Genomic DNA, 27277 nt, shown 5'->3' on the forward strand with positions numbered 1-27277 from the left:
AGATTAAGGACAGAAGGGACATTGTGCTCATCTAGTCCAGCAGTTCTGAAACTTCATTACACCGCAATCCCTTTCTGGCAACAAAAACTAAAACATGACCTGAGGGGGAGGGACAGGGAGCGAGCCTGAGCCCTGCTGTCCCAGGATGAAGCCCTCGGGCTTTGGCATCACCTCCCAGTGGCAGCACTTGGGTTTTGGCTTCAGCCCTCAGCCCCAGCAAGTCTAACACTGAACCTGGCAACCCCATTAAAATGGGGTTGTGACCCACAGTTTGAGAACCGTTGATCTAGTCTGATTTCCTGCGTAACACAGCCCGTACAATTTCATCATGTTATTCCTGCATCTAGCTCAGTGACTTGTGGTTGAATTAAAGCATATTTTCCAGAAAGAAAGCCAGACTTGATTTAAAAACTCCATGCCATGCAGTGTCCACCTCACCCAGGACTGGAGCGGTTCAAGGGGCGAGGCAGGCCAATTAACTGCCCAGGCTGCACCTGAAGTGGACAGGGAGCAGACCACTAACTGGAAGTGGGTTTAGCTGGGCAGGATCAGGAGGGACCTGTATAAAGCCCAGGAACTGTGAGCAGCTGCAAGAGGCTGCAAGGCAGTAGGCTACAGTCACTCCCTGGCCAAAGGGAGGTGTGTTGGGAGTGTGTGACAAGTAGTGGGGGGAAGTGGCCACGCAGTTGCCCCTGGTACGGGGGTGGTTAAGAGATTGTGGTGCACTGCCAAGAACTGCATTAGACAGTCACCTCTGATACAAGGGAGTGTGGCGAGCCATAGCAAAAAACCAAATGAAGGTGAAAAAGCCTTTTATGCTGAGGGCACTTATAACTTCCCAGCCTGCACTCCAGAGTTACCGTCCCGGCAGAAGGGGACTGACAATCAGCAGGGATGGATCTAGACCCTGCTGAGGCAAGTGCTGGAGAACCAACAGACAGTGAGAGGCACATGGATACCCGCAAACCTCTTTGACACGGCTAACTGAACAGCAGCTGTATTTATTAGTTTCTTCCCGCAGGAGCTTACATAAAGACTGCAGGGAGTGAGATAAGAAGAGAGGTACCAGCACCAGGAGGCTGTGGGCCTGGCCAAAGCGGTGTTATGTCTGTGAATGAAGGGGACACCTAAACAGAGAGTGCCCCTACCTATACAGGCAGGAAAACGAGAAAGCCAAAAAAGTCTAACGTGGGGGGAGAACCTGAAGGGGAGGGGCCTGTTTCGCCTGTGGTCAGAAGGGGATGCCCATTTCTGAGTTGTGAGGGGAAGGCTAGCCCAAGAGGGGGCTAGACAAGAGAAGGTGGAAGAGTGGCCTACTCCCAAGAAAAGGCCAAGGATTTGTTTTAGGTGCCATGAGATTAGGCATAAAAAGAGGCACTGGCCTCTTAAGAAAGGGCGATGTAGCAAAGAGGAAGGCAGGGACCCCAGTGAAACAGGAAATAAGGAGGTGGTGTCTGCAGACCAGCATATGCCAGAGACCGTCAGGATAGACATGGTAGCAATGACCGTGGACCTTGCATGTGGTTATCCCACACACCCGGCAGGGGGTAGTAGGGAGGTAACAGATAAGATGATTGGGAGGGAGAGGGCCCAGACAGACATAGGAACTGTGTAGGCATAGGAACTGCTCCACATGGAAGTGGAGCAAGCTCTGGTGAGAATTCGGACCCTGAGTGAAAGGGTGGTGGGGGATCCTGTGGGGCAAGTGAAGGAGCTCCAGGGGAAGCTGGCGGCAGCAGAACAACCCCTGCAAATAGCTGAAGGAGACCTGAAGTTTCAAAAGGAAAAGTTTAGGGATGCCATGGAGGGTCAGTATAATTTGTGTCTCCTGGTGGAGGAAGCATAACAAGAGAGGGATGGCCTGTGGGTACAGCAGGGGCTGGGCAGGAGGCATCCACACCCCTGAGAGGGAGGGTATGTGATGGGGTGTCCACCCCACATAGGACTGGAAGGGTTAAAGTGGTGAGACAAGCCAATTAACTACCCAGGCTGCACTTGAAGAAGGAGACCAGGAGCAGGCCACTGATTGGAAATGGGCTCAGCTGCGTAGGAAAAGGAGGGGCCTGTAGAAAGCCCAGGAGCTGCGAGCAGCAAGAGGCTGTAAGGAAGTAGACTACAGTTACTCTGGGCAGAGGGAGTTTGGGTTGGCAAACCCAGCAAGAGAGGGCAGCTAGGTAAGTGGGAAAAAGCCCAGGGAAAGAGCAGCAAGGGGTGGGACTGTGCAGAGCTTTGTTGCTTGTTAGAGGATGGCTGGGCTGGAACCCAGCGTAGAGGGTGGGCCTGGGTTCCTCTACCAGGCACTGGGAAATAACATAGGGTGTTGCAGATGGTCTGGAAGGACTTTGATTTCCCTGGAAGGGGAGGACCAAGCCACGAACAGGAAGCTGCAGCTTCAGGAGTTAAAGGGGCCACAGAGTGAAAGAGACAACACGCAGAGACCCCACCACAGGAGGGCAGTGCCTGGCAAGAGCTAATCCCCAGAGCTGACAGCAGGTGACACCCCATATTGTAAATGGACCCTATAACACTCTGAGTGATGGAGAATTTAATATCCCTTGGTAATCTGTTCCAATGGCTAATTATCATCACTGCTTAAAAAATGTGTATCTTAATTCCAGTTTGAACTTTGCTTACTCCAGCTCCCAGCCACTGGATTTTGTTATACTGGATTAAAGAGCCACTAATTAGGGCTGGGGATTTTAGAAGATTAGGGTTGGCAGAGACTTCAGGAGGTCATCTAGTCCAATCCCCTCCTCAAAGCAGGACCAATCCCAACTAAATCATCCCAGCCAGGGCTTTGTCAAGTCGGGCCTTAAAAACCTTGAAGGAAGCAGATTCCACCACCTCCCTAGGTAACCCATTCCAGTGCTTCACCACCCTCCTAGTGAAAGTGTTTCCTAATATACATCCTAGACCTCCCCTACTGCTACTTGAGACCATTGCTTCTTGGAGCGGCTGGTGTTACTAACATCTCAAAGTACTAGGAGGTTTGTAAAACGTAGTTTAATTTAGAAATATTTTTCCTGTAGTTTACAATGCTCTTTTCCATCTCCAAGGCTGAGTGAAGTTTAAGAGCCTATTTCTGGCTGAGGGTAGCTTTCCCCCGGTATTAGGGATATGTATAAGTACTCTCCACTATTCAGCTTGCCCAAGCAGTGTATAATAATTATATGCCAGTTCTTTTTTTCTTTAATTGAAATTGTTCTCACCCATCTCCTGTCTTTTTTTTTTTTTTCTGCTGTCTCCATTAGAGGAACACAAACCCAACTGTGTTTGAATCAAACATTTGAATCCATGATGCTCCAGTGGATTAAAAATTATATACACCAGGTTTACCTATGCCAAATTGTAATGTGGGATGGGAAAATAGTAACATCATAATTCTATATTATTACTAATTGTGTTGTGGTAGTAGCCAGAGGTCCCGGTCACAATCAAGGGTCCTTGTGTTAGGTGCTGTACGAACACATAGGAACCCACAATCCTTGCTCCAAGGATTTTACAATTGAAAGTGCTTGATCCAAGCTCCTTCAAGCCAAGAGAGAAACTCCCATTGATTTCAGTTGGCTTTGGATCAGACCTAAGCTTGGGGCTGTGATCCACAAGATGCTAAGTACCTGGCCCCGATGCACCAAATCATGTACTTAATTGGATTAATTATGTGACTTCAATTGTGTGACTTAATTGTGACTTCAATTGGATTAATCACGTACTTAAACTTAAGCACATTCTTAGGTGCTTTGCTGGATTGGAACCAGAACGTTGACGGGGTGAACCAGGCCTCTCCTGCCCCTTGTCAGGTGCCTTGCTGCCTGGGGAAAACCTCTTCCTCCTCCCCATGAAGGTGTCCTGCTGCATCTTGTGGCGCCAAAGGGCGGGCAGCAGGTGGAAGCCAATCAGGGCCCAGCAGCCCAGATAAAAAAGGTCTGGCTGCTTCTACTAGAGACCAGTTCTGGGTGAAGACAGGGCAGGGATGTCTCTCCTTGCCCTAACTCAAGTAACCTGGCTTGGACAGGAATCTAATCTTGACAGTATTTGCCTTGGGTCACTGAAGGACTAACATTTCTGTTATGGGCTTTAACACCCCAGTAGCTAGTTTGAGTTCAGTGTTAACTTGTTTTCTGTAATGCCTGCGCTGAGCTGGCTCCATGAGGTATCTGGTTCAGGTGACTCCTTGACCAGCACCTTGTGCAGTGGAGGCTTTAGTGCCTTGGTTGTAGTCAGTCATCGAGGCTGTGTGTCGTAAAGGTGATGCTCACCTCTCCCATGGAGAGAATTCTGCTTTCTAAAGCAAGCTCATCTCCTGACTATGGAAGTAGGAGGGAGTTCTTATTCTGGCCTGAGGCACTATGAGACATGGCAATCAGATGCTTCACATAGAAAATATATGAAAGCTTGGTCTTAAAGGCCCTATCCTCCTCTGCCTTGGCCCTAAGACTTGTGTTTTTTCCCTGGCGCATGGCTAGCGTGAGGGGAGGAGGGTGGGAATTCACAGCTCTATGACATTTAAGTTATAACTAAGACATGTTCCATTTCCTATCTGGCTAAGTAACTATATGGCCCCCATCACTGTAGTATCTGAGCACCTCACAATCGTGGATTTTATCTTCACAACCCTTCTGTCAGGTGAGGCGGTATCCCCTACATTTACAGATGAAGAACTGAGACCGAGCAGGTTAAGGGATTTGCCCCAGGTGGCACAGCAAGTTGGTAGCTGAACCAGGAACTGAAGCCAGGTTTCTGAGTCCCATGCAGGCCTTAACCTCTAAACTTTCCTTCCTGAACAACTTCAAGTAGAGAAAGGGGGAAAAAATAGTTACATGATGGTCTTTAGTGTGTATGAAGGGCGCTGTATATCTGGTTGTATGCATGTGGAAAATCTTGACCAAGATTTTAAGAAGTGGCTAGTGATTTGGGGGGTACTTTTTTCTTTGGATGCCCAACACAAGACTCTTAGAAGGTGAGAGCTCAGCACTTTCAGAAAGGCAGACTCCTTCTAGGTGTCTCAATGTGGACACCCAAACTCAAGGCTCACTTAAAATCTTGGCTTTGAATTTGAATAAAGGCTTGGGTTCTGCAAGGTCTTTAAGCACACACGTAACTCTTAGCATCTAAATAGGCCCATTGAGTTTAGAGGGAGTACTTGTGGTTTAGTTATGCACGTGTTTTAGTACCTTGCTGAATGGGGGCTTTAATGAACTCAGTAATTGGACAATATATTGTTTGAATATGTTTAGAGCTTCAAAAGAGATGTTCCATAATGCTGTTGTCTCAAATGCAACTTTGGCTTTTATCCTGCAATATAATAACTATCCATTGACCTTCACATCTGCACTTTCTGTTCCATTTATTCCTGTACTGAAAGCAATTATGTAAGGCTTCAGATCAGTCACCACTGCTGGGACTTCATTTACAGTCAGGACCAGTTGATATAAGGAGCAAATTCACAATGAATTAGAACGGATCACTGCTGCTTCTAATCCCTTCCTGGAATCGCCCTGTTTCCTCTTCCTGTTAATGGGACGTTCCTGGAATGGTGGAACTAAGATGAGGGGGGGGAAAGTCCCACATTAAAACTGCCTGACTGGCTCCACAGAGGAAAATCATGGAACCACTGTGCTGAAACAGAAACAAGTGCGCCTCTTAAACTAGTTTAACAAAGGCACAGGAGGGAGAAATTGTTCACGTTCCCATAGGAGGAAGCTGTCAATAGTTTCTCGCACCTGCTGGACATCGACTTCAGTCACAGCACTACCTTGTGCTCTCATGGTGATGTAAACTCCATCATGGAGTTGTTCCAGGGATGTACACCGAATGAGTGGTATATGACACTCTCTAAACTACAGCAGTAAACGTAAGCATTTAAAAAGCAAATCAAAGGATTATGACGTGTTGCTGTAGAATGGTGGTTGACACATACGCCCCACCAAGTTGCGAGTAAAGCCTTAAGGTAGGGAGACAAGAAGGGATTCTAGAGAGAGCCCCTTCACCTCCTGAGGGGCATGGAGAAAGGGTTGGGTTCAGGCTGCCCTCCATGTTGTTCCTCTCAGGACAGGGAATATGCCGGAGCTCGGTGGCCTAGTGCCATGTTCTCTGAGTCTTCATGCCCGTGTGACTCAGCTGATGTTTGGGTGGCACTGAGAATGGAATTTGGATTCTGAGGGAGAACTCTGTTGCCTGAAGGTGAGTTCTGCAGGGGGAAAAATGGCCGTGCCCTGCCGCAAAAGTGACTGATAGCCTCCATAGAATAAATGAGGGGGGAGGTCTCCTAAAAAAGACTGAGTGGACAACTTGTGTCCTGCTGGGTGAAGCATTCTGAATTGATACTGATGGTCCTGTGTCTCTTTGGTAACCAGCTGGACCCAGTACTTGCCATGTACCTTCATTTGTTACTCCGTTTGCCCTCTGTCTGATACGCTTTGCCTGTACTGTCGGTCTTCAATCTCTCAGCAGCACCAGGCTTTCTGCCCTAGTCATTAAATGTCTCCTACTGCAGTGTATATGCTAAATGCATGGTTGCTGACTCTCACAATATTTGGTGTGTTTTCATAAAGTCCCAGGTCCTTCAGGCAAGCAGTAACATGAAAATCTCACTTCAAGCTTTAATTTTTTTTTCTTAAGTTTATAGCTCCCACGGGTTTGGAGAAAGCTTGGAAATGGGGCCCGAAGGTACCCAAGAGGGTTAAAAACCAGAAGGCAAATAAGATTTTTTTTTTTTAAATCGTGTTGTGGTGTTTTTAGAAGACAGTCTCGTGATTTTTGGAGCCTGGCACGTGCTGCTTTGAAAAAAGTTTGGGGTTCGCAATACCACGAATGTTCTAACTGTGGGTAAGCCAAGCATGTATGTCATGTAGACGAGCATTCTGCCTGGGTGAGGGGGTTCCCTAAACTCGGTGGGGCCCAATTCTGCTCCCGCTGAAGTCCAGGGGCTCAACCACGCAGATCTCTTTGCAAGCTTAAGTCAGTAACATGTTACACACTCAAATCTAGTCCACAAGCACAGAGTGTTCTCACTATAAAGGCATAATTTATTATAACACAGTGTCGGTCAAATGGGAATACAGAATTTAAAACATACAAAGTGCTTATGTATTTTTGAGCCTCGTTGACATGTTCTCTGTAACAGCAGCAAGCCGTATCCGAGTGCCATCCTATGAAGCAGGATTTGCAACTTCTTCGTTTGCAGGCAACAAATATTTCAACTTTAGAATGATTATATTACTTCATGTGAACTTTGCTACAAATAGAAATGCATGACCAGCATTTAAAAGCAACGCAGCCGTCAAGTGATTTCCTTTTAAAGGGGTATTATATACACTGTAAAACAAATCCATATAAATACATACACACACACACAATCCATTGCACAAAAATATTATTCTAAATCACTTAAAAAATCTATATTTCCCTTGTGAGCAGATCTTCTTCTGTATTTAAATAAAAACTACAGGCATTTATCCTCTCCTAACGTGCATTAAAAAATAAATTGCACTTGAACTATGATCAAGGTTATAATAAAATAGACATTAAAAAGAAGTCACAAATAAATAGTAATAAAGGCTTAATTACATTAAAAAGTCACCTTTTCCTTAAGGCTAAACTTTTGAGGGTCAAATTCTGCCAGCAAATGTATGTACGTGCCTTGACATGCATTGGAAGGAGAATTTGACCCCTTGCTGTTTGAAAATGATCACATACGTTCAAATGCTGGCTAAAACATTAACTGTTGAGTGGTTCTTGGGCTGGTGGGTTTCAAAGCGCTTGCATTTCTCTTGCCCTCGTGTGGAACCATAGCCCCGAATATGTCCTCATGGTATCGCTTTTGGCTCTGTAAAAATCAGAGACACAGAACAAAAACATCAGTCTGGCTTCCCATTATTTAACAAACTGGCTGCTGGTTTTTAGTTCGTTTGGGTTTGTTCTACTGACTAGTGATGGTGAACTTTTGGTGATGAGAAAAAAATCCTACAAGCTCAAGGATAAGCTGAACGTTGTAACTCTTGTCACTTTGCACCATTCCAACAGCACAAGGCAGCCCCCAGAGCAGGTCTAGTGTCTGTGTGCAGTGTTCGTTCCCTTCTCAAATTCACTGCCCGTCCCCTTTGGGCTAACAGAGCCTGACAATGTTGAGGTTCAGGTCATGTTGCAAAGCCACTGTATAGCTATTCATGGGCAAATCCTGCCCCTTTGGCTGTCCAGGGTCAAAGTGGGGCAGGATATTGCAAATCAGTTTAGGGGTAGAATACTGTAATCTATACATGCACCCTGAGCATTCTCAACAGGTACCTTATATAAATTGAAATAAATCACCCGGCCTTGCATTCTAATTCAGAATGTCTGACAAATTTATGCACACAAATTTGTTTGCTATAATTGTTGCCCTTTCCATTGCATCTTGATAACTACACTGAAGTATAGTTTAACTCACGCAGGACTCTTTAGCTTTAACCCTGACGGTGGTGAGCATGCACATCTGGCTTCTACACCTACCTTCAGCTGGAAGATGTAGTCTTCAGCCTGTTCCTCCGTCAGCTTCAATTTCTTTGTGAACATCTCCTTCAAGGTCTGGGAGACGTCCCTGGCCATGCACACGTCCCCGCAGACATACAAATGCCCTTCATCTTCATGTAAGGCTTGGTGCACTTCTGCCTGCAGTTTGCTTTGAAGAATGTCTTGAACGTAGACCTTAAGGAGGGAGGGGAGAGGGGGAAAAAGTCAAATAAGGTCCACTTAATGCTGTCTGAGATCATGGGTTATCTAGATTTGGAGTAGACTTACACAACCCCATCATGCCATGTTAAGGCTCTGACTCCCTCAGTCCAGTCAAACTATAGTCTGCCCAAGAGCAGAGGGGAGAAATGGCTTTAAGCCACCTTTTATACTACCCTGATCTTGAGGCTGGGCCAGTCCCTTACATAAGTTAGAGCAGCCTTCAGGCTGCTCTAATTTACACCAGCTGTCCACAGCCCCAGTAAACCATTCAGCTAGCTGGGGATTGTCAGGGCATAGGGACATGCCAGGCACGCACTCCTATAGCCGCAGTTGGAGAGAGGGTTGCTTAGGTGCCACAGGTTGCCATCCAATGATTCTGCTCAGCAGGGGGAATTCCCAGAGTGCCTGCTCTGCTGTCTTTCTGGCTGCACCATTTCAGAGACAAATGGCAAAATAATGAGAGCTGGGGTCAACATCTTCCCCAACAGGTACAATGTGCAGGTCTGAACTTGTCCGGGGCATTTAGGGCTGGGGTTTTGAACAAGTTTTAGCTTCACAGACAGTTTTCCATCTGAAGCTTGAATTTGGATACGCCTGTTCTCTTCCTTCTACAGGGCAATAATGTAAAGCTTAGATAGATACACTTTGCTCCTATTGAAGTCAAGGGCAAGATTGGCTCCATTCCTTTGAAGAAAACGGCGTTCTTCACTCAGGCACGAGACATAGAAACAAAACATTGAACCCTTTCAAAGGAGAACTTTAAACAGGGCTCAAGCCTTAGCTTGGGGCAGGAGGGGATCTGTATCCCCCTTTCTAGAGGGCAGAGGAATGAAGCTTACTTTAGCTTGGCTGGGTTGCCGGGAGTAGGCTGTGTAGACCTCTTTCAGCACTCCTTTTCTTTTCATTTCTTGAGTTTCTTCCCTGTAGAGATGATCCATGTCTGACTGCCGGCAGCCAAACAACAATGTCATGCCGCTGCCTTTAATTCCTGAAACCAACATTGGAAAGTTAGCCCAATTACCTGCAATTACAATGGCAACAGAGGGCCCCGTTGTCTCAGCAGCTAGTCATGCAAGGACAGGAACCTCTTTTCCAACCAGCTTTTACCACTGTGTATGTATGAAAGAGCGAGCAAGTGAGGTTCTGCTTTAAGCATCTGCAGCATCATTTAACAGTACAAAATGTCACTGGCAGAAGCTCAACTTGTCTTTATAAGACCAGGCAGGAACACTGCAAAATTCCGGTTGCTTGTTGAAAAGGGTTGTAAGATCACAAAGAACCTTCTTTCTATGCTACAAGCCCCTGTGAAAGAGGCAGAGATGTTTGTGGTCTGCTCTCTGCTATCAGGCATCCCAAAGAGGGTGGGAAGGAGGCAGGGCAATTGGGTATTGGTTATTGGTTGTGTGTGTTTTTTAACGTGAAATCCTTCTCAAAGCTCTTCCTGGGTTGGTGATGTCTGCAGTGTTCCTTGCTCAGGGCTACCACTTCCAAGCACACATTTTTACAGCATTTGTACATTTTCCCCCCTTCTCCCCCACCCGCATCACGCTCTTTCACGTCCACCCACAGCGCCCCACATTGCTGAGTTATGAGGATGAATTCCATGCGGCTTGTATGTCAAGTTAGTGAAAACAGCATCATGCAATTGACATTTCTGGATGAATGGCGTCCCTTGGGGGGACAGGGCTCCTCCTGGGGGTAATTCCCACTGTACCTTTCTTTTCTAAGTCATAGAGACGCTGCTGCCAGAAGCTTCTGAATGGAGCAATTCCTGTCCCGGGGCCGATCAGAATGCAGGGCTTGGCGGGGTCCTTCGGAAGCCGGAATCCACTGGCACTGATGTCAATAAAATGCGAGAATGTGGTTAGGAAAACCATCATATGGGGTAAATCCATTCCTACCAAGCTCCCTGAATAATGCTTACCAATTATCTATCGCTAGTGGCCTGAATTTCCACTCTGTTACACTGAAATCAACAGCGTTACACCAGAGTAAATCTGGTGTTTAGAGCGTGGAGAATCAGGCTCTCTATTTTCAAGGCATGGTGAAAAGGCTAATCCTGCCCAGTCCCCTCTGATGTAGGGAAGTGTTATTACCCCTGTTTTGTGGAAGCACACGCATAGGGTCAAGTCACAAAGTGTTGGATGAGGGGTAAAAACTCAGGAGTTTTTGGCCTCCTGATCAATCCATTAGACCATGTTGCCTTGCAATAAGTATGGATATTATTAGAGATTGTTATAACGAAGCTGAACTAAGTACTGATATTTTCCCATTGGCGTGGTACAGGACATGTACACTCACCTGCGCACAAAGCATGGGACTGTCTCCTGGAGAGCTATCGTATTCAGCCATGTGCTGCAAACACCATGGTGCAGAGGACCTTGACCATCTAACAGGAGGAAGGGAAAATGCATCTATGAATCCTCCAAAAAAACCCAAAACCAAACCATCAAGTACTTTTTGTAGAAGTTGAACTGATATAAAAACAAATTGGTGTGTAAATAAATTGGTGTCTACTAACTGAAAACCAAAGATTAGCTGCAGGATATTACCAGTCCAACAGTAATGTTCCCTATTTAGACCGCAAATTTTCATTATCCATTTATATTCTGCACGTATCGACTGAGAGCAGCAGTACAATATACACTCTTAGCTAAAATGGTATGTTTTATGCTGTATGGTGGACCCAGTTTACTTAATCATTGTGCCACCTAAATTGCATGGAACCAAAGAATAAATGTAAGTAACAATTACCCCTTGTCCTGTAGTTGACCACTGCAACTGTCAAATGGATCTCTCTGGGCGTCATGTCCCGTGAGGAGCTAATGGAATAGTACCGGGGTTTCAGCAAAGGCAGCTGAGTCAGTAAAAAAGACGTGGAGACTTGGGTGGAAGGAAACTCTTTCAGTACCTCCAAAATGGTGGGGCTGTTGAAAAACTTCCACTTGTTGTACTCCTCTAAACTCTGAAAGCCAAACACAGCCACAAATGTGAAAAAGGAGCTTTGAGTCTCATTGGGGTTAGGAGCAGGGATATTGGAAAGGTCACTTATGGAATAAGTTTCAGGCTTGCTTGCTAAGCTAGTGAAGCTAGTAAGATTGCTTGCTAAGCTTCAGATAAAAGGAGACTCCCTCAAACCTTAGTCCGCTTTAGAACGCGACTTAGACTGAGTTGTTTGAAAATGTTGGGATTTTTTTTATTTAACGTCTGGAATTAGAAGCTCTGAAATACGTCCCAGAGGTTGTTTTCGCTGACTGGGCCTGGATGTGGAAGTAGAAGGGGGAGCCTGTTTTTGTTTTTTTCCCAGCCCTATCTTGCCAGACATCCATATGCTCTGATCCTGAAAGCTGTTGAGCCGCTGTTGAACTCAACAGACGCTCATCTGGACCTTGAACTTTCAGCTGGTTATTTCCACATTGAAGATTCATAAATCCCTTCTCTTTGCTTTACCAAACTGTCTGCCAGCGCTCTTGGATAACACCTTCCACTTGATGACTTCAAAATCCTTAACTGAATTAATTCTCACCACCCCACTGGGGGACAAGGAAGTAGTAGTGTTATACTCTTTCAACAGAGGCCCAAACAGGCTACGTGACCTGTCCAGAATCACTCAGGAAATCTCATACCGTGGGAAGTCTTTCATACAGTATTTCCTGATTCCCACTCCTGGGCTTTAGCCATAAGATCATCCTTCCTATTATCAAGGATGGTCTTGGAATAATGCAGCTTACACAGCAAATGGAAAACAGCTATTCTTCATTATTACATGCATTTCTATAGCCTTCATCACAGCAGTGGAGGGGCATAAGTCAAGTCCAAACACTCACATGACATAAGACTTCCAGTCTGTGTTTGTCTCCTTCCTCTGTTGCCAGCCGGGAGAGTTTTTTTAGCAGATGTTGGGAGGGTGGTGTAGTGACATCAAGGAAATACATCAGGGCTTGGGAAAGTGTACAGGGTGGAATTTTCTTGTCACTTGTCCAGTAGCCACCTGGAAATGTAAGGAACACTTGAGAACACTTTCCAAGGAGTCTGTCAGCTGGAAGTGCTGTGCAGATCTCAATGTAGCTGAAAGGAGACTGCACGCAGTGAACCATGTATCACATCTAGAACATGGACCTCAGTTGAGAGGAATGTCTACTAAGGAAACAAACCTAGTGAAAGATAATATTGTAGGTGATCAACACCAAAAGCTATGGGATAGCAGTGCAAGGTGTTCCTAGAGGAATTTGCTTGTTAAAGGCTGTAATGACACTAAGCTGATTTACACCAGCTGAGGATCTGCCCTTCTGTATATGCACTGAATCACAGATGATGATAGAACACTCCTTTTAAACAAAGGGAACTGTTTAAACAACTGCCTCCCTGCAAAAAGGCTATCATTTAGCAAGCTTCTGCAACACAGCAGGGAGAGACATGGAAACCTCTTTTAGGAGACTGATTATATGTTATGTAGTAATGAACACCCTGTATCAATTAGCGTAATTACAGTCACTAGCCAGGTTCTGATCTCCGTTACTGTGTCAATCCAGGATCACTCCATTAGCCCTCGTGACGTTACTGTGGATTTTCTTCACTGTGACTGAAATCAGAACCTAGCATCAAAGAATAACTAAAAATTAGGAGTTTACAGAGTAAAACCCTTAGCAGCAACCACTTCTTGCTTAAAAACCGACTCTTCTGTTTTCTGAAGACAACAGAAGAACCCAATGAATACATATTTTGATTTAATGCATTTCGGTGAACTTTTTTGCTTTAAAAGAAAACTCTTGCGGTGGTTTATGGAAAATATCTGTAAAACATCCATTGCCCTGGAGTTGCAGTACAGCCAACTTACCATCATTGCAGGTTTCCAGTCTGATGGTCTGATCAGTTGGTGGTGCATCCTTAACGTGCTCAATGATGCCACTGACTAATTCTGGCTGGTTGCCTGGAAAAATCCCGACATGTTCTCCCGGCAGATAGTGCACTTCCTGATTAGTCTCACAGGAAAGCTTAAGTAGGATGGTAACACGACTGAAATATAAGAAGATGAGATCTGATGAATCACGGTTATGTTGACAGGATTTCCCTCTGACAGTGCAGAATAATACACTTTCAAAGTGGCAGTCGGCGAGGGTTAATTGGTGTTAATTTATGGAGACTTCTTCAAACCACTGTCTGGTTAAGCCAAGTGTCTTAATCAAAATGAGAGAGGTCTTTAAGATCTGCTGATCAGCATGCAGGAACCCAAATAGATGAGCCACTGGAAAGGTCATGCTGTACCAGTGAAGGCTGAATGGTTTGCCTCGCTAAGCCAGATGGCTTCCTGTACGAAGACTGTATTTAGAATGAAGAAGAAAGGGGCTTATTTGAGGATACTGGGAAGTCTTTTATGGATTCTATTTCTAACACGGATATTGTTGTTGGAAATGCCTGTAACTCGTCCTTTTCAGCTTGTTTGTGCATTGTTATGGCTCAATTTGCATGACAGTAAGATTACAAACAAGCTATTTGAGTTTTTGGTTTCAGAGTAGCAGCCGTGTTAGTCTGTAATCGCAAAAAGAAAAGGAGGTCTTGTGGCACCTTAGAGACTAACAAATTTATTTGAGCATAAGCTTGAAATGAGCTGTAGCTCACGAAAGCTTATGCTCAAATAAATTTGTTAGTCTCTAAGGTGCCACACGTACTTTTCTTTATTTGAGTTATGGTTTTTTTCCATTCCTTTTTCGCAAAGGGGACACTTTTTTTCTGAATTAACTAGCAATTCACATTGGATTTGGTGAATTCATCAGGGAAAAGGTTTCTGTCAGATTCCACGTTTAGTGTCAAAATGCTTTGTGGTGTTTGCCTGTTTAGAGTAATGGTGTGAAATTCAAATCTCTTTCTCAAACACCTACAAGGTCAGCCATGCTTGGATCTCAGGATTTTTTTAAACTTCTAGCAAAAACAAATATTAAAATACCTAAAAGATCTAGGTGCCATACCTGGATTTTAAACTTTGCAGATTCTGCCTGAACTTGAGCGTCATGGGAATCACATCTTTTGCATGTATGTTTCCAAGTGCTGTGGGGGGGGGGAAAAGAGGCCACAGTTAATCTAAGTTTTATTGATTCAATTTATTTTAGATGTCGTCATGTAATTGTGGAAAAGACCTGAGCTGCTTTTGACCCAGGGCACCTCCAGCTTTTTTAGTAGTTAATTGCCCTACGATAAATGCTATGGTGAGGAGCAAGTATGAGAACCTATATAGACAACCGTATTTAGAGAACACACTGCACCGCTGTTTGTGCTCCTTCTATGACAGAAAATCGTTCAATCCTTGGCCTTTCTGCTGAGGCTGACAACATGGCTTCCAGCTGAGGTGTTTTTTGTGATGTCTTATCGAACTTAAAATAAGAGACCGTGTATTATCCCATCTAAATCAGGACCTTGCTGCTTCTACCAACTTGGTGGAACATCAGATCTATCATCCTGCATTGTCAGAGCTGATCTCATTCCTACATCATAGAATATCAGGGTTGGAAGGGACCTCAGGAGATCATCTTGTCCAACCCCCTGCTCAAAGCAGAACCAGTCCTCAATTTTTGCCCCAGATCGCTAAATGGCCCCCTCAAGGATTGAACTCACAACCCTGGGTTTAGCAGGCCAATGCTCAAACCACTGAGCTATCCCACCCCCCACAATTCCTCCTTAAAACCTGAGCATGTGAGATGCAGAATAGGTACAGAGAGAGAAAGAGAAGGTACCTTTACTCAAGTCCAAAGGCTGGGAGTCATATGCTATCCTGTAATTCTTGGGATTCCAGGTTTCATTTGAGGTGTACACCTTGGGTAACTGAATATTGTTTTTTCCACGGATGTCAAAAGTCTCACAGGCAGTCTTTTTTTAAAAAATAAAAAAAAATAAATCTTCAGATTATTCATGTTAAAACTTGCCATTTTTAGTGTTCGCTGATAATATTGTGCAGCAACTACCTCAAACAATACAAATTAATAATAATAATAATCATAGTAATTATATCAAGTAGAGTGCCTGGACCAGATTTTGATTTCACTTATTCCGAATGTGAATAGATTTCTTCACTGACTTTAATGGGGTTACTGCCAATCTACACCAGTCTAATAGAGATAGGATCTGGTTAGAAAAACTGTTAGGGCTGATTTCTGCCCCCCTGTGTAGCCTACCACACAAGTAGTCCCATTGAAATGGAACTATACGCAAGGTGGCAGAACTGGGCTCTTGGAAATAAGATAGTGTCCCAAATCACTCCTGAACTTCGGGGAGTTAAAAATCCAAACCTAGATGTAGATCCTCCACTCTTGCAAATGGTTCCTGTCATTATAATGAACTGAACCAAAACCCTGGATCCAAAGCGACATCCCCAACATGTTGTGGAATTGAAATCCAGATCTGAAGTGGGCAGTTGGGTCCCATCATTAATGGTAGCTGTGTGTTGTATGTAGCTCTTACCCCCCAAGTTTCTTTACAGGGGCAATTTAGCTGGTGGAGAGCCAGGAAAAAAATAGATGCAGCTGGGACAGCTGTTATATACCGTAGTTACCTTGAATGCATTAACTGCCCAGGTGCGAAAGGCTTCTTCCTGCCCATTAAGTTCGTCCCCTTCTCCTGTTTGGGTGAGTGGAGAGGCGCCTAGCTGTGCAAGCTTTTGGTCAATGGCATGAGCGAAGGCACAAAACTCTGGATACATGGTTGACCCCAGGCCAAATACAGCATATCTGCAGAAAGAGACATAGATGAGTCTTGGAGGGATCAAGTTAGTGCTCCTCCTTGAACAGCATGATCAGTTAAAGGCAATAGATATGATCAGATGCAAATTAGAGGCTTTATTACCTGAATTTTTTGCTCAGCTGTTTCAGAGTGAACAGGGCATTCTTCAGTTTCTGTATAAAATAAATAAAATGTTTCGTGTTGCACAAATACTTTTATTTTACATTATCTATAGGGTAAGGTCAGATTCAAAGATCTCCCCATTGGGTTTGATGGGCTTTGGATCAGACTCTAACACAGATTTCTCTGTTAAATTTACCTTTCCGTTGCCTGGAGAGTCACCATTTCCAAAAGTGCTGGTCACCACTAGAAGGAGGGTTTCTTTTTCCAGGTCACTGAGCTTGTACTCATCCATGCAGAGGACCTGGAAGAGACCAAGTGCATAAGATATTGCTATGGGGCAAAAATGAGGACCAGCTTTCGAGAGCTACGGTCTTGTCAGGTCACTGCTGACCCAACCTGGGCGGTAGCATGAGCTAGCATACAGGGCAGTGGCCATGAGTTCTGTTAATTGCTCTGCCACTGTGTGACTTTGCTCAAGTCACTTCACCTCTCATTTTACCACCGCATGTCTGTCTTTTCTAGTTCGACTGTGAGGCCTAGATCCTTTGAAATCAATGGAAGTTAGGTACCTTTGGAGATCTGGGCCTGAGTTCTCAGGGAAGGGACTCTGTGTTTGTACCTGTCTAGCATCTAGAAATATGGGGCCCCACTCTCAGCTGTGTCCTCTGAGCTGTACATATAGTAATAAATCCTCACTATGGATTGAGTGAGCAATCAGCAGCAATGACCTGGTTGAAGGTGAAGTGTGAAGCTTCACCAAGTTAGCATAGAGCCCTCTGACGCAGGTAGGAACCGATGCAATAAATGTCGTACTCTACTGTGAGAATTTGTCACTTATCCGAATTGCATGACTTCAGGTGTTAGATAGGAATTTGTGCTGCAGTTGTAGTATCAGGATATTTCACTGACTGATGCCATTAAATGGGTGTCAAAGAGGATGGAAAATAGTGTTTCCTATTGCAACAATAGTCTGTGACTAACAAAGAATGAGTTGCAAGGTACACCAAAAATACACCAGAGCTTGCATTCCTTGGCTATTCAAAATGTCCAGGGAATGTTTGTGACATCTTGTAGACGCTGGTAGTGCTGAGTCTTCTAACTCTTGTTCTCCAGTGGGTAAAGATTTCTCTCCTTGCTGCATAGAGGTGCAAGGGAGGTTTCAGGGAAAGGGACAGACTCTTACCTTGGTATTGAAGGCGCAATTGAACAAGGCGCACAGGTTGTTGGCCAGTGTCTCAGATTTCCCAGTCTCGGTTGCATAGATCACTGTTGCCTTGGTCCTGGCTGCCATCGTTTTCCGCACCAATGCAGCTGCAAAGAACGCAGCCCTGGGAAAAGTCATATGCAGCTTGTCATTTATTCACCAAAACGTTCTGACCTGATTTACAAAAATACAGGGAAAGGCTGACTTGGAGGATGGCCTGGGGCATTCTCCAGGGGAGTATATTTGAGATTGGCCTAAACAAACATTTCAGATGTGAACAGTATCAAATTGTGGGTAGTCTGGGTCCAGACCCAAGTGATTCAATTGCCCCTGATTGCTGTAATGAGACAAACCAAAAACCTGGAAGTGGAGTGCCTCTACCCTAACTTTGGGATGGGATAGATTGGCTCTTCATGGTTCAATCCCATATAATATTTAAGATTTTTATCTGGGAACCTTACTTTGCCAAAACTCTGAACTTGATCTCCCTTTTCTTTGGCCTGCGTTTCTCATCGTGCCAGACATGTGTTTTCCAAGCCTCCACCTGGAAAAAGACATAAGATACAGGTCTGAGATCTTAAAAGAATATGTACACAATTTCTTTGACGCTGATCAAGTTGTCCCTTGAAACAGTCAGATTACTTTGGGAATCTACATCTAGGGTCCATTCTTCAAATCCAAGCCTGCTCCCATCCACTTCACAAATGCAGGGTCAGCCTCTCTGTTGTGTCCAACTGCATTTTAATGACCATTTGGGAGTATACTGCTAATGATATTTCTTAACAGAAACTGCTGGCCTTATTTCCCTTCCCCCCACCCCCCAACATTAGAAACCCTGCGATTACGGTATGTCACCATGAGCTAATTTTACTTCACAGGCACCACGACTGGCAGTTAGTGCGAATGACAGTGTTTTTAGTTCAGGCAGCATATTGCCTGCTTACTTATTTGCATTATCGTTGTGTGTAGGAGCCCCAGCCATAGACCAGAACCCCGTGGTGTGAAGTGCCGTATGACCCCTGGACAGGATGGACCTCTTGTGCTGTGTTTTTTTTAAGTTGTCTGCTGAGATCATTCGGTGGCCCTTACCTGGTAATAGTAGAAAGGTGTGAGGACATAGTTCAGCATCTCCTGGTGAAACACTGGGGTAATGCTGCCTGATATCGGAGGCACGAGCCAGACCCAGTCGGCTGGGCACCCTCCTCGAAGGCGGTACTCGTTCTGCATGTACTTCATGAAAGACTCCGCCGCGGAGTGGTGATCCATGATGGTGACGTTTTGTTTCTAAAAGAGTTGGGTAGAGAAGTCCATAAGCTGAATGTGCCCGGTGTCATGGAGCTTCACAAATAGGTGCAATAACATCTAAGGGGTTTATATCATGTCCATCACAGTGGTTCCTAAGTGGGCTTTATGGTACCTTCTGCTTTTCTCCCTGCACTGGTTATATATAGAAGGCTTTTTCCGGGTGGAATACATACTAAGGGGACCTCATGCCTTACTCAGAAGCATCCAGCGCTAACAGTCATTTGAGACTGGCACTGTACTAGATGGACCCTTGACTTGCTCAGCTGCAGCGCGCTTTATAGTCCCGAAGATCACCGTTTTCCCCCCCTGCGGTTTATCGCCCCAGCATCGGGCGAGCAAGTTAAACAATGCCTCGGATTCATTTGCCCACCCTTTGACTTGTTTTGGCTTCAACAAGTGTCCTTGGAAACCAAGCTGTTAATCAAATGGTGCTTTTTAGCACCTAACTAGGAAGTTAGACTGCGATGATTGAACCTTTTCCACAACATCCCACCCCATCCCGTTTTTAACTGGCAGCCAGGGGAAGAATGGCTGCCACATACACACTGCTGAAAATAAAGGGCCTAGTGTAAATCAGGAGCAATTACACTGGAGTCCGATTGCTGTAAACCTGTTGCAAGGGAGAGGAGAATCAGGCCCAGGGTGTGTGTTGTCTCTTCGTATATCTGTCACTGACTTACTTGGAAACTATGAAGCACGGCCACGTTAACCTCTATCACCGCTCGATCTTTCCATAATGAGGAAAGTTTGTTGGTTTCCAGACCCATCCTTCTCCCTACTTCCTACATGTGGGAAAAAAAGAGGAAAAAACAAATTTAATCCTCAGGACAAAAATCTGGGTCAAAATTTGGGAGCGGTGCGGGGGGAGGGGGGAAGAGTTAGATATAGGGGAGGGGGTTTCTCACTGGGTTATATGGTATGAAAGGGGAGCTGTCCCCTATTATTATTTGTATTGTTGTTGCATCTGGACGCTCCAGGCATGTGCTAGGAACCCAATGTGCTAGGTGCTGTGCAAAAACAGCCCCTACCCCAAATAGCTTACAGTATTAAAGAAACAACCACCCCTTCACATGCGACACTAATAACATGAGTGTAGTAAAGCAGAAAGAGTTTTTAATTTGCCTTTGCCATTAATGACTCTTTCCTAATCACCACTAGTTCTCCCACCATTGCTGCTCCCAATGGAGCTGAACTAGCAACAGTGAGATGGTTAAGAAAGCACTTGGTTGAGACAAGGCCCCAAAGTCCTGCCCCAACCTGCACAGGGCTCAGTGTAAAACCTGGTGCTCTCCCTGGCCTCTTCTACACAGATTCACTAAAAACCCTCTCGACAGTTACCTGCAGGATATTGTAGCGCTGTACGTCACAGAAGTCTCGCACACCTATCTCTGTCCCCATGTACCAGCCATTAAAGGGGCAAGCTGTAAATTCCAGGCCCCCCACTTCAAGCAGCATATTGGCGACCGCTGGCAGCGCGTACCACTTCAAATCGAGTTCCTTAAACCATTCATACCTTTTTTAAAGAAACATTTTGAACCGTTAGTTAAGAACCCTCCCCTGTGGTCTCCTTCTGAGCACAACCCATGCCAATCAGGGAATAGATAGGAACAATCCTGTCTGTAACTCAGCAGTGCAGCACGGGGTTGCAAAAGTTCACAAATTTTTCACTAGCCATGTGAAAATCAAGAATTCCTTGCTGAGGAAACTGGTGCATAACCTCAAAGAATGTTTGAGCTCTTTGCAGTCTCTTCACAAAATAAACAAGACAAGAAAAATAATAGAGAGAGAAACTGACTAAATTATTTGCTCATCGCTAATCACTACAAGCTATTTGGCAAATGCTATAGTAGGTAACACAGTACAGAACTTCTGCAAAGAGAGCAAGAGGGTAGAGCAGGAAATGAAACCTACAATAACCAGATCTTCTGCTGGTGTAAATCAGCATAACTCCACTGAAGGCAACAGAGTAACGTTCATTTATAACAACTGAGGAGCTGGCCCTATATAATGGCCCCTCTCATGAGTCGCCAGCAGGGTTTCAACCTTCAACCCCAAAGCACAGACCTGTACCACTAGATTTTAAGGAATAAGTCTATTAGCTGGTAGCCTTTGTAGGTAGACTGCTGTCCTCAATGAGCTGCTTGGGCCCTGATTCAGCAGAGCACTTAAGCACCTGCTTGACCTGGAGTCACTTCAGTAGGACTTCTTGCATGTTTGATATTAAGGCCCCAATTCAGGCCAGTCCTTAACTTTCATGGGCATAAGTTCCATTCACTTGAGTTGGACATGACTTTAATGCAACATAAGCATGTGCTCATGTCCCGACTAGCAGTGCTTTCTTGAATCAGGATGCAAGTGCTTTGCTGAACAGTGTTGGTTTTGCTTAAATGCTTGGGTGAATCAGGGGCTTGTTGAGGGCAAGAAGACCCATACCCTACAAGTGTATTACAATAGCACTCAACTGCACGCTTTTTAAAAGCAATGTACTTTTGACTGACTATGACTAAAACAGAGATGAGAACTCCCAAATACTTCCTGCAAAAATGCTATTATCCTACATTCGTTTCAATGTAACGTAGCTGCCTTAACATACATTTTTATCTCTTGGGTTAATTCAACATAATTTCACCTGAACAAAGAACTAATAAAGGAACCTGCCACAGGTCACAAGCTAATAACCTGGGCCTAACAATAGCCTAATAGTCAAGGTACGGCACAGATACGATTATCTAAATCCAGCATGCTTACTTTGGATGTTCCATTGACACTTCAAGGACAAGTTCTGGCGGCAGTTCAAATATTTCTGGGTCTTGGCCGTTTGCTTGGAGAATCAGTGGAATGACATCAAAGCGGCCATATTTGGGCTTCCACCCAAGCTCGATGCACAACTGTAAGTGAAGAAAGTGGGTTTGGTTTTGTTTTTTTTCCCATGGGTTTGAAGACAAAAACATGTTAACTCTTTACATGCTGTCTAATGTTAAAAACTACCTTCCCCCATCCCAATAAAGCCATGCTGTGTTTGAGTAGGGCTCCACTGTATGCCCAGATTGAGGGGTACTACATAAATTGCCTCACCCCAGAGGTAGGCCTAGGAGGCAGCGTGCCTTAGAGACAACCTTGCTCTGGAATGGAGGGAGTAATTTACTGCAGGACTATAATAGCAATAAATTGCAGGCCCCCCCGCAATGCTAGGTAAGATGTGCTGGTTGGTGCATTGGAGCCAAGGCTCCACCCATTCCTTTCGCCCACCCTCATTCCTCCCTCCTGCTCCAGAAAGGTACAGAACAAAAAGTGTCCACTAAGCACAATGAAAATCTTCCATTGACCTTAATGGGAGTTTGATCAGATCTGTGGAGTATTTTTGACCAATTGAATATAGAGGGCCACATAACAAGGTACCTACATCAATCAGATAGATGAATATCTAAAATCTGTTAGATGAGCTAGATAAGAGGGATGGTGAGTTCTGTTTCAACACTTACCTGTGTAAACTCCACAGTAGCTGGGTCTCCCAAGATGGAGCCATCTGGCATTTGGTACCCCGCATATCGGATGAGCTGGCTGTTCCACAAACGGAAATCATGTTTCCCATCAGTCCTCTGAGGGAAGACAGTGATGGCCGATCTACCCAGAGAGATTAACTCCCATTAAAACACAGCAAGTCATATGCTTCTGGATTATTTTTTAAAATTATTCCTGCTAATTTACATTTTGTAAACAAATTAAAAACCCAGCAAAAACCCCTCGTTTTCCAGGGACTGTGCAACTTACAAACCTTCAAGAAATGATGATACAGGATAAAGGAGGGAATTAAGGCTGGAGACGGGGGAACCAAAACTTCTAGACACTCCAGAGTTTTTGGGGTGGTGGTGGGGATTCTGAATGTAAACCCAGATCTGGATCCAAAGACTGGTGTTTGGAATACCAATGTTGGAATAAAAAAGCACATACCTGATGTTTCCATTGTTTGTGGCGTATTCAAGATGACGACAGATATGTTCAAACATTTCCTTGGCTGTAGTACAGTTACGTGCATCAAACACCTATATGTTCCCAGAAGAAATACAGGAAAAAATTGATTTAGGAATGATGATTTAGAATTATTTTTCTAATGAAGTTCATTATCCTAATTTAAGGTTAAGGTGCAATGGTTTAGATTATTATCTGGATACCGGATTTCACTTTTATCTCATCTAAGAAGAGTTCATCTTCATCTTTGCTATGTGGGCCCAATAAACGTATTTGTGCTTTGCTGTAATGTACAGGAGATACATTTCCTCCTGTTGTTTAGCAGATTTTTAATGTGTTTTGAACCATACACAATTATTTGATTTGTCTCTAGAATGAGGAACCAGTTTGTATTGTCTGAAATACAGGCCGTATCCTCAGCTGGTGTAACTTGGCATAAGTCTGTTGAAGTCAATGTCACTATGCTGATTTACAGAAGCTGCTGATCTGCCCCTAGATTTCTATCATCAGTAACTCACCTGTAGGTTGGACCATTGTATTCTCCCAATGCATCTCGGAGCATTTCTCCATGCCAGTTTGGTTGCAAAAATGAGTTCATCTTTTGTCAGCTGGTAGGTTCCTGTTTTTTCTATCTCTTCGGTTACTGATTGCATTCGCTGCTGGTGTTCTTCTGGTTGTGGCCTGTAGAATAGGAAAAATCATCAAGAGAAACAATGAGCTGTGCTTTAGGCAGAACTACTTTCATTCACAAAGGTGATTGCAGAAATATCCTCTAGTCACTATGTTGTGGGTCAAGAGGGTGGATGGGTGTAATTAAGGGCAGAATTTAAGCTCTCTGATTATAAGGGGCTTCCATGAAGCAGAGGATTTAGACAGATGGGGTTTGCTTTTGCCACAGAATACAGACACAGGCATAGGATTTTCTTAGGCACCTGTGCAAACTGTCATTCGGCACAAATGGATGTTGCAAGAGAATATCCATAGATGGGCTGGCCTCAAGGTTCGATACTTGGAAATGAAAGCGATCTACCCAAAATACACCATCAACGGTGAAAATATTTGCCACCTCTCACAGGCATCAACAAGCCTGTGGCCTAGAGGAAACTGCCACTGTGCGTCCCATCGCACCTCTTCCCAAAGTCCCATATTTCTCTATTGTTACAATTGACGACTTAGTATTTTTAAGCAATGGAAAGAAAAGGCTTATCTAAGCGCAGGGCATGAGTGTGGAGGGAGACAGGGCCACTGCTATAACAACTGAGGTCAGATCATAATAGTTCCTTCTGGCCTCCAAATCTCTGAGCTGTCCTTGTTGCGTGTGAATGGCAAATTAATTAACTTATTCAGGAGCAAACAGTACTGGAAATGCAAAGTGTAATGTTTTAACCTTGGTGCAGCTCAGTCCTCTGAGCACTCAGCTCCCATCTCCATGATACTTAATACATTAATGGAAGCTGCCTTTTTCTGCCTAGCTTCCCATGTTAACTTGTTTAGGAAGATATGGACTTTCCAGGTTTGTATGTTAAAATCCATGAAAGCACTGGAAATCTGTGGGTGGGAAAAAATCCTGCATTGGCAGAAGGATGGTGGAGGTGGCTTAATGGATACCTGTCCTCTCTGAGTTCTAATATTTTAATACAAAAGTGTTTCTTTTGAGCAAAGTGTGTCGAAAACTCCACACCAAAGAGGAGGTGCTGGGTAGTTCTCTTGGCCTGAGACGCTAACCTCTCAAATTCTTTAGGTTGATAACACAGAAAATGAAGACACAATATTGGGGAAATATTTATCGTGGCACAGACAAACTGGTTTGCTGGCTGATAAATAGGATGAAAATAGCCTGCAGAGTCTGAAAGCACATGTTGAATTTCACCAGGATGAAAGATCAAGGGCAGTGCATGAGAAGTGTAAATCAGTGTGATCAAAGAGCCAAGTTTCTGACCATGAAAGCTGCTTGTACCTGAGACTGGGGTTTTCAGAAGGGCTCAGGTCTCAGAAATGGAACCAGATTTTACCAGGAGCATTGAGCCGCTTTGAAAATCTGGACACTGAGCTCTTCTGAAAATGTGGCCTTAAAACTCCTAGGGCTGATCACCTTCTCACGTGCCAATGTGGGTCCATTGACTTCAGTGGCGTTACTTATGCTGGTGTGATGAGACAGGAATCAGTACCGTAGATTGAGTTCAGCATCTGGCAGTGGGTTCAACTCCCCTTTGATGTAAATGACACCAGGGCTAAATTTGGCCCATACTTGTGTGTTTGTGCTGCTGGTGTGGGAATTTGTCATCAGTAACAAATGTACATTTTACTGCATTATTAGTTGACAAAGATTGTGATTCTGAAAACATTTATGAGCTTTATAAACATGTATGAGCTTTACTCCCCTGAGGAATCCCATTGATTTCAATGGGATTACTCATGGGAGTTAAGGTAAGCATGTGCCTAAGTGTTTGCTGCATCTGGATCAAACACAAGACCAGAGTCAAACTGGGTCAATGACCCGACCAGGAAAGTGCAACTAAGATGCAATGATGCCAGGAATTTCTGAAAGTGCTTGTTTCTAGCCATGCAATTAAGCAATTGGAAGTTGTTTGGTGTTATGAGATTTCATAATCCCTTGATTACTACAAAGAGTAATTTCTTCTTATAAAGTCACCATGAAAGCAGAACTTTAGCAGACATAAAAGTGCCGTGTGGGCAGCACAAAAAGAGGAAAGGAAGCAGCTATAAAATGAGCTGCAAATCAGTGTCTCCTTTCATAAAAGTTAATGTGGTCCAATTTAAAATAACTAGTGTGTTAAACTCAAGAGCATCTGCATCACCGAAGTAGCTAACTAGGAGACCTAGTGCATGATCCTGTAAAGTGCTGAGTAAGCCCTGGATGTGCTGAGCAGCTTTAATTCCCATTGGCTTCAGGAGTTGCTCAGTATCTTATAGGATCAAACTTTTATTTACTAATTCCTAAGGCCTGGAAATGGTGGCACTTGAGATGGACTCAAATGTTCCAGCGTTTCCCACATGTTCACCCAAAGTGGTGAAATCACCCTCCCTTCTCCATTTTGAGAACTATAGGATACAGCCATCTTTTATGATGCTAGGAAATTCCCCTGAGCATGCTCAGTAAGTCTGATAGGGAGAGAATGAGAAGACTGCCACGCTGAATGGCAGCAAGTTGCCTAGAAGGCCAGTAACTTTACAAGAAGCCCTAAACCATGGGAAATGTTGACATAACATGTACCGCCCTTGAGCAAAGGGTGCCAGAACACAGAGAGAGGGCATTTAAAACAACGCCAAACTAAAAGCCGTATCCGCATTATAAGGCTGGTCTCAATGGGCGTTACTCCACTCTAGCGCTGTATTAGCTTTCCTTGCTAAGAAACCAGATGTGGAGAGACTTGTTTATACATGGATGTTTGTGGACGGATGGTAACACTGTTTTTAAAAAGAGTCTTCTCTACGCTGCCTATTGATGCATTCGCCTCAGGAGGGTTAAGACAGTTAAAACCAGATTGCACAAAGCACTCAATAAAGTCCATTCTTATATTCACTGAGGAGGGTGGAGACTTACAGGTAATAGTACCTACCATTTCAGCATATTATTAGTACAACTAACTCACTACGAGCACATAATTCTTGTCCCTTTCTTTGACCGGATGGGGGCAGTTCGCAGCTCACGATGAAAGAATACTAAGAGGCATTCACATCCCATAGATGGAGCAATTAATTCAAGAATGAAGTTAAAATGGCCTTACTCTTTAAGTGAATTGTAGTATTGATTGATGAATTCTATCGCCTGGGGTAAAATCTCTTCCGGTGGGACTGGACTGTCTCTTGGGCCTCTCACCAAGCCTTTGGGGTTCATGAGTGCTCCTTGGCAGGCCTTGGCCTTGCAGTTGAGAACCTGCAAAGACGGAAATGTTAAAAACAATAATGGCACCCCACCAGGGAAAGTTGTCCGTTAAAGTTTCATGGTCTTACCCCCTTTGCTGTCTGGTGCAATGTGTCGTTAAAGCTGGTTCCATTTCCCCAGTTTTTAACTTTTAAATGTCTCGGACACCCAGATATTTGGCTCATGGGTTGGATGCCGTTCTGCGGAGGTTTCTGAGCAAAGAGAAAAAGAAAATACAAATAATCTTTGAATTCATCATGTAACATTAAACCATTGGACTAAATTTATCCCTGGTGTATTTGCCAATCGACAGAGTTTCATCAGGGAAGACTGGGATTTCTCAATGTGTGTTAATTGTGGTGGTCCAA

The 27277-nt window shown here is 44.4% G+C and overlaps 1 protein-coding gene across 1 annotated transcript; it reads right to left on the minus strand.

Moving 5' to 3' along the window:
• Positions 1-7007: 7007 nt before the first annotated feature.
• NOS2 (nitric oxide synthase 2) lies at positions 7008-27070 on the minus strand. Its single transcript, XM_075120669.1, has 24 exons — positions 26999-27070; positions 26773-26921; positions 23542-23704; positions 23006-23097; positions 22537-22678; positions 21803-21942; positions 20393-20567; positions 19735-19836; positions 18839-19033; positions 18211-18293; positions 17729-17873; positions 16742-16846; positions 16546-16595; positions 16256-16430; positions 15441-15573; positions 14679-14757; positions 13550-13728; positions 12534-12703; positions 11467-11668; positions 11014-11101; positions 10427-10548; positions 9552-9700; positions 8491-8685; positions 7008-7828 (listed from the first exon to the last, which is right to left on the minus strand). Exons 2-24 carry the CDS (start codon positions 26880-26882, stop codon positions 7712-7714), a joined length of 3111 nt encoding a protein of 1036 aa, XP_074976770.1. The 5' UTR covers positions 26883-26921; positions 26999-27070; the 3' UTR covers positions 7008-7711.
• Positions 27071-27277: the final 207 nt, after the last annotated feature.

This window comes from Caretta caretta, chromosome 17, assembly GCF_965140235.1.
Source record: "Caretta caretta isolate rCarCar2 chromosome 17, rCarCar1.hap1, whole genome shotgun sequence".
NCBI classification, from domain to species: domain Eukaryota; kingdom Metazoa; phylum Chordata; order Testudines; family Cheloniidae; genus Caretta; species Caretta caretta.

What these genes read in the sequence shown, in the direction of transcription:
- NOS2 (XM_075120669.1), bottom strand. Translation starts at nt 26,882, where the DNA reads ATGAACCCCAAAGGCTTGGTGAGAGGCCCAAGAGACAGTCCAGTCCCA. An exon ending in ACAAACAATGGAAACATCAG is followed by an intron (nt 22,679 to 23,005) that starts GTATGTGCTTTT and finishes CTCTCTGGGTAG; the next exon opens with ATCGGCCATCACTGTCTTCC. An exon ending in GGGCAGTTAATGCATTCAAG is followed by an intron (nt 15,574 to 16,255) that starts GTAACTACGGTA and finishes TTTTAAAAAAAG; the next exon opens with ACTGCCTGTGAGACTTTTGA.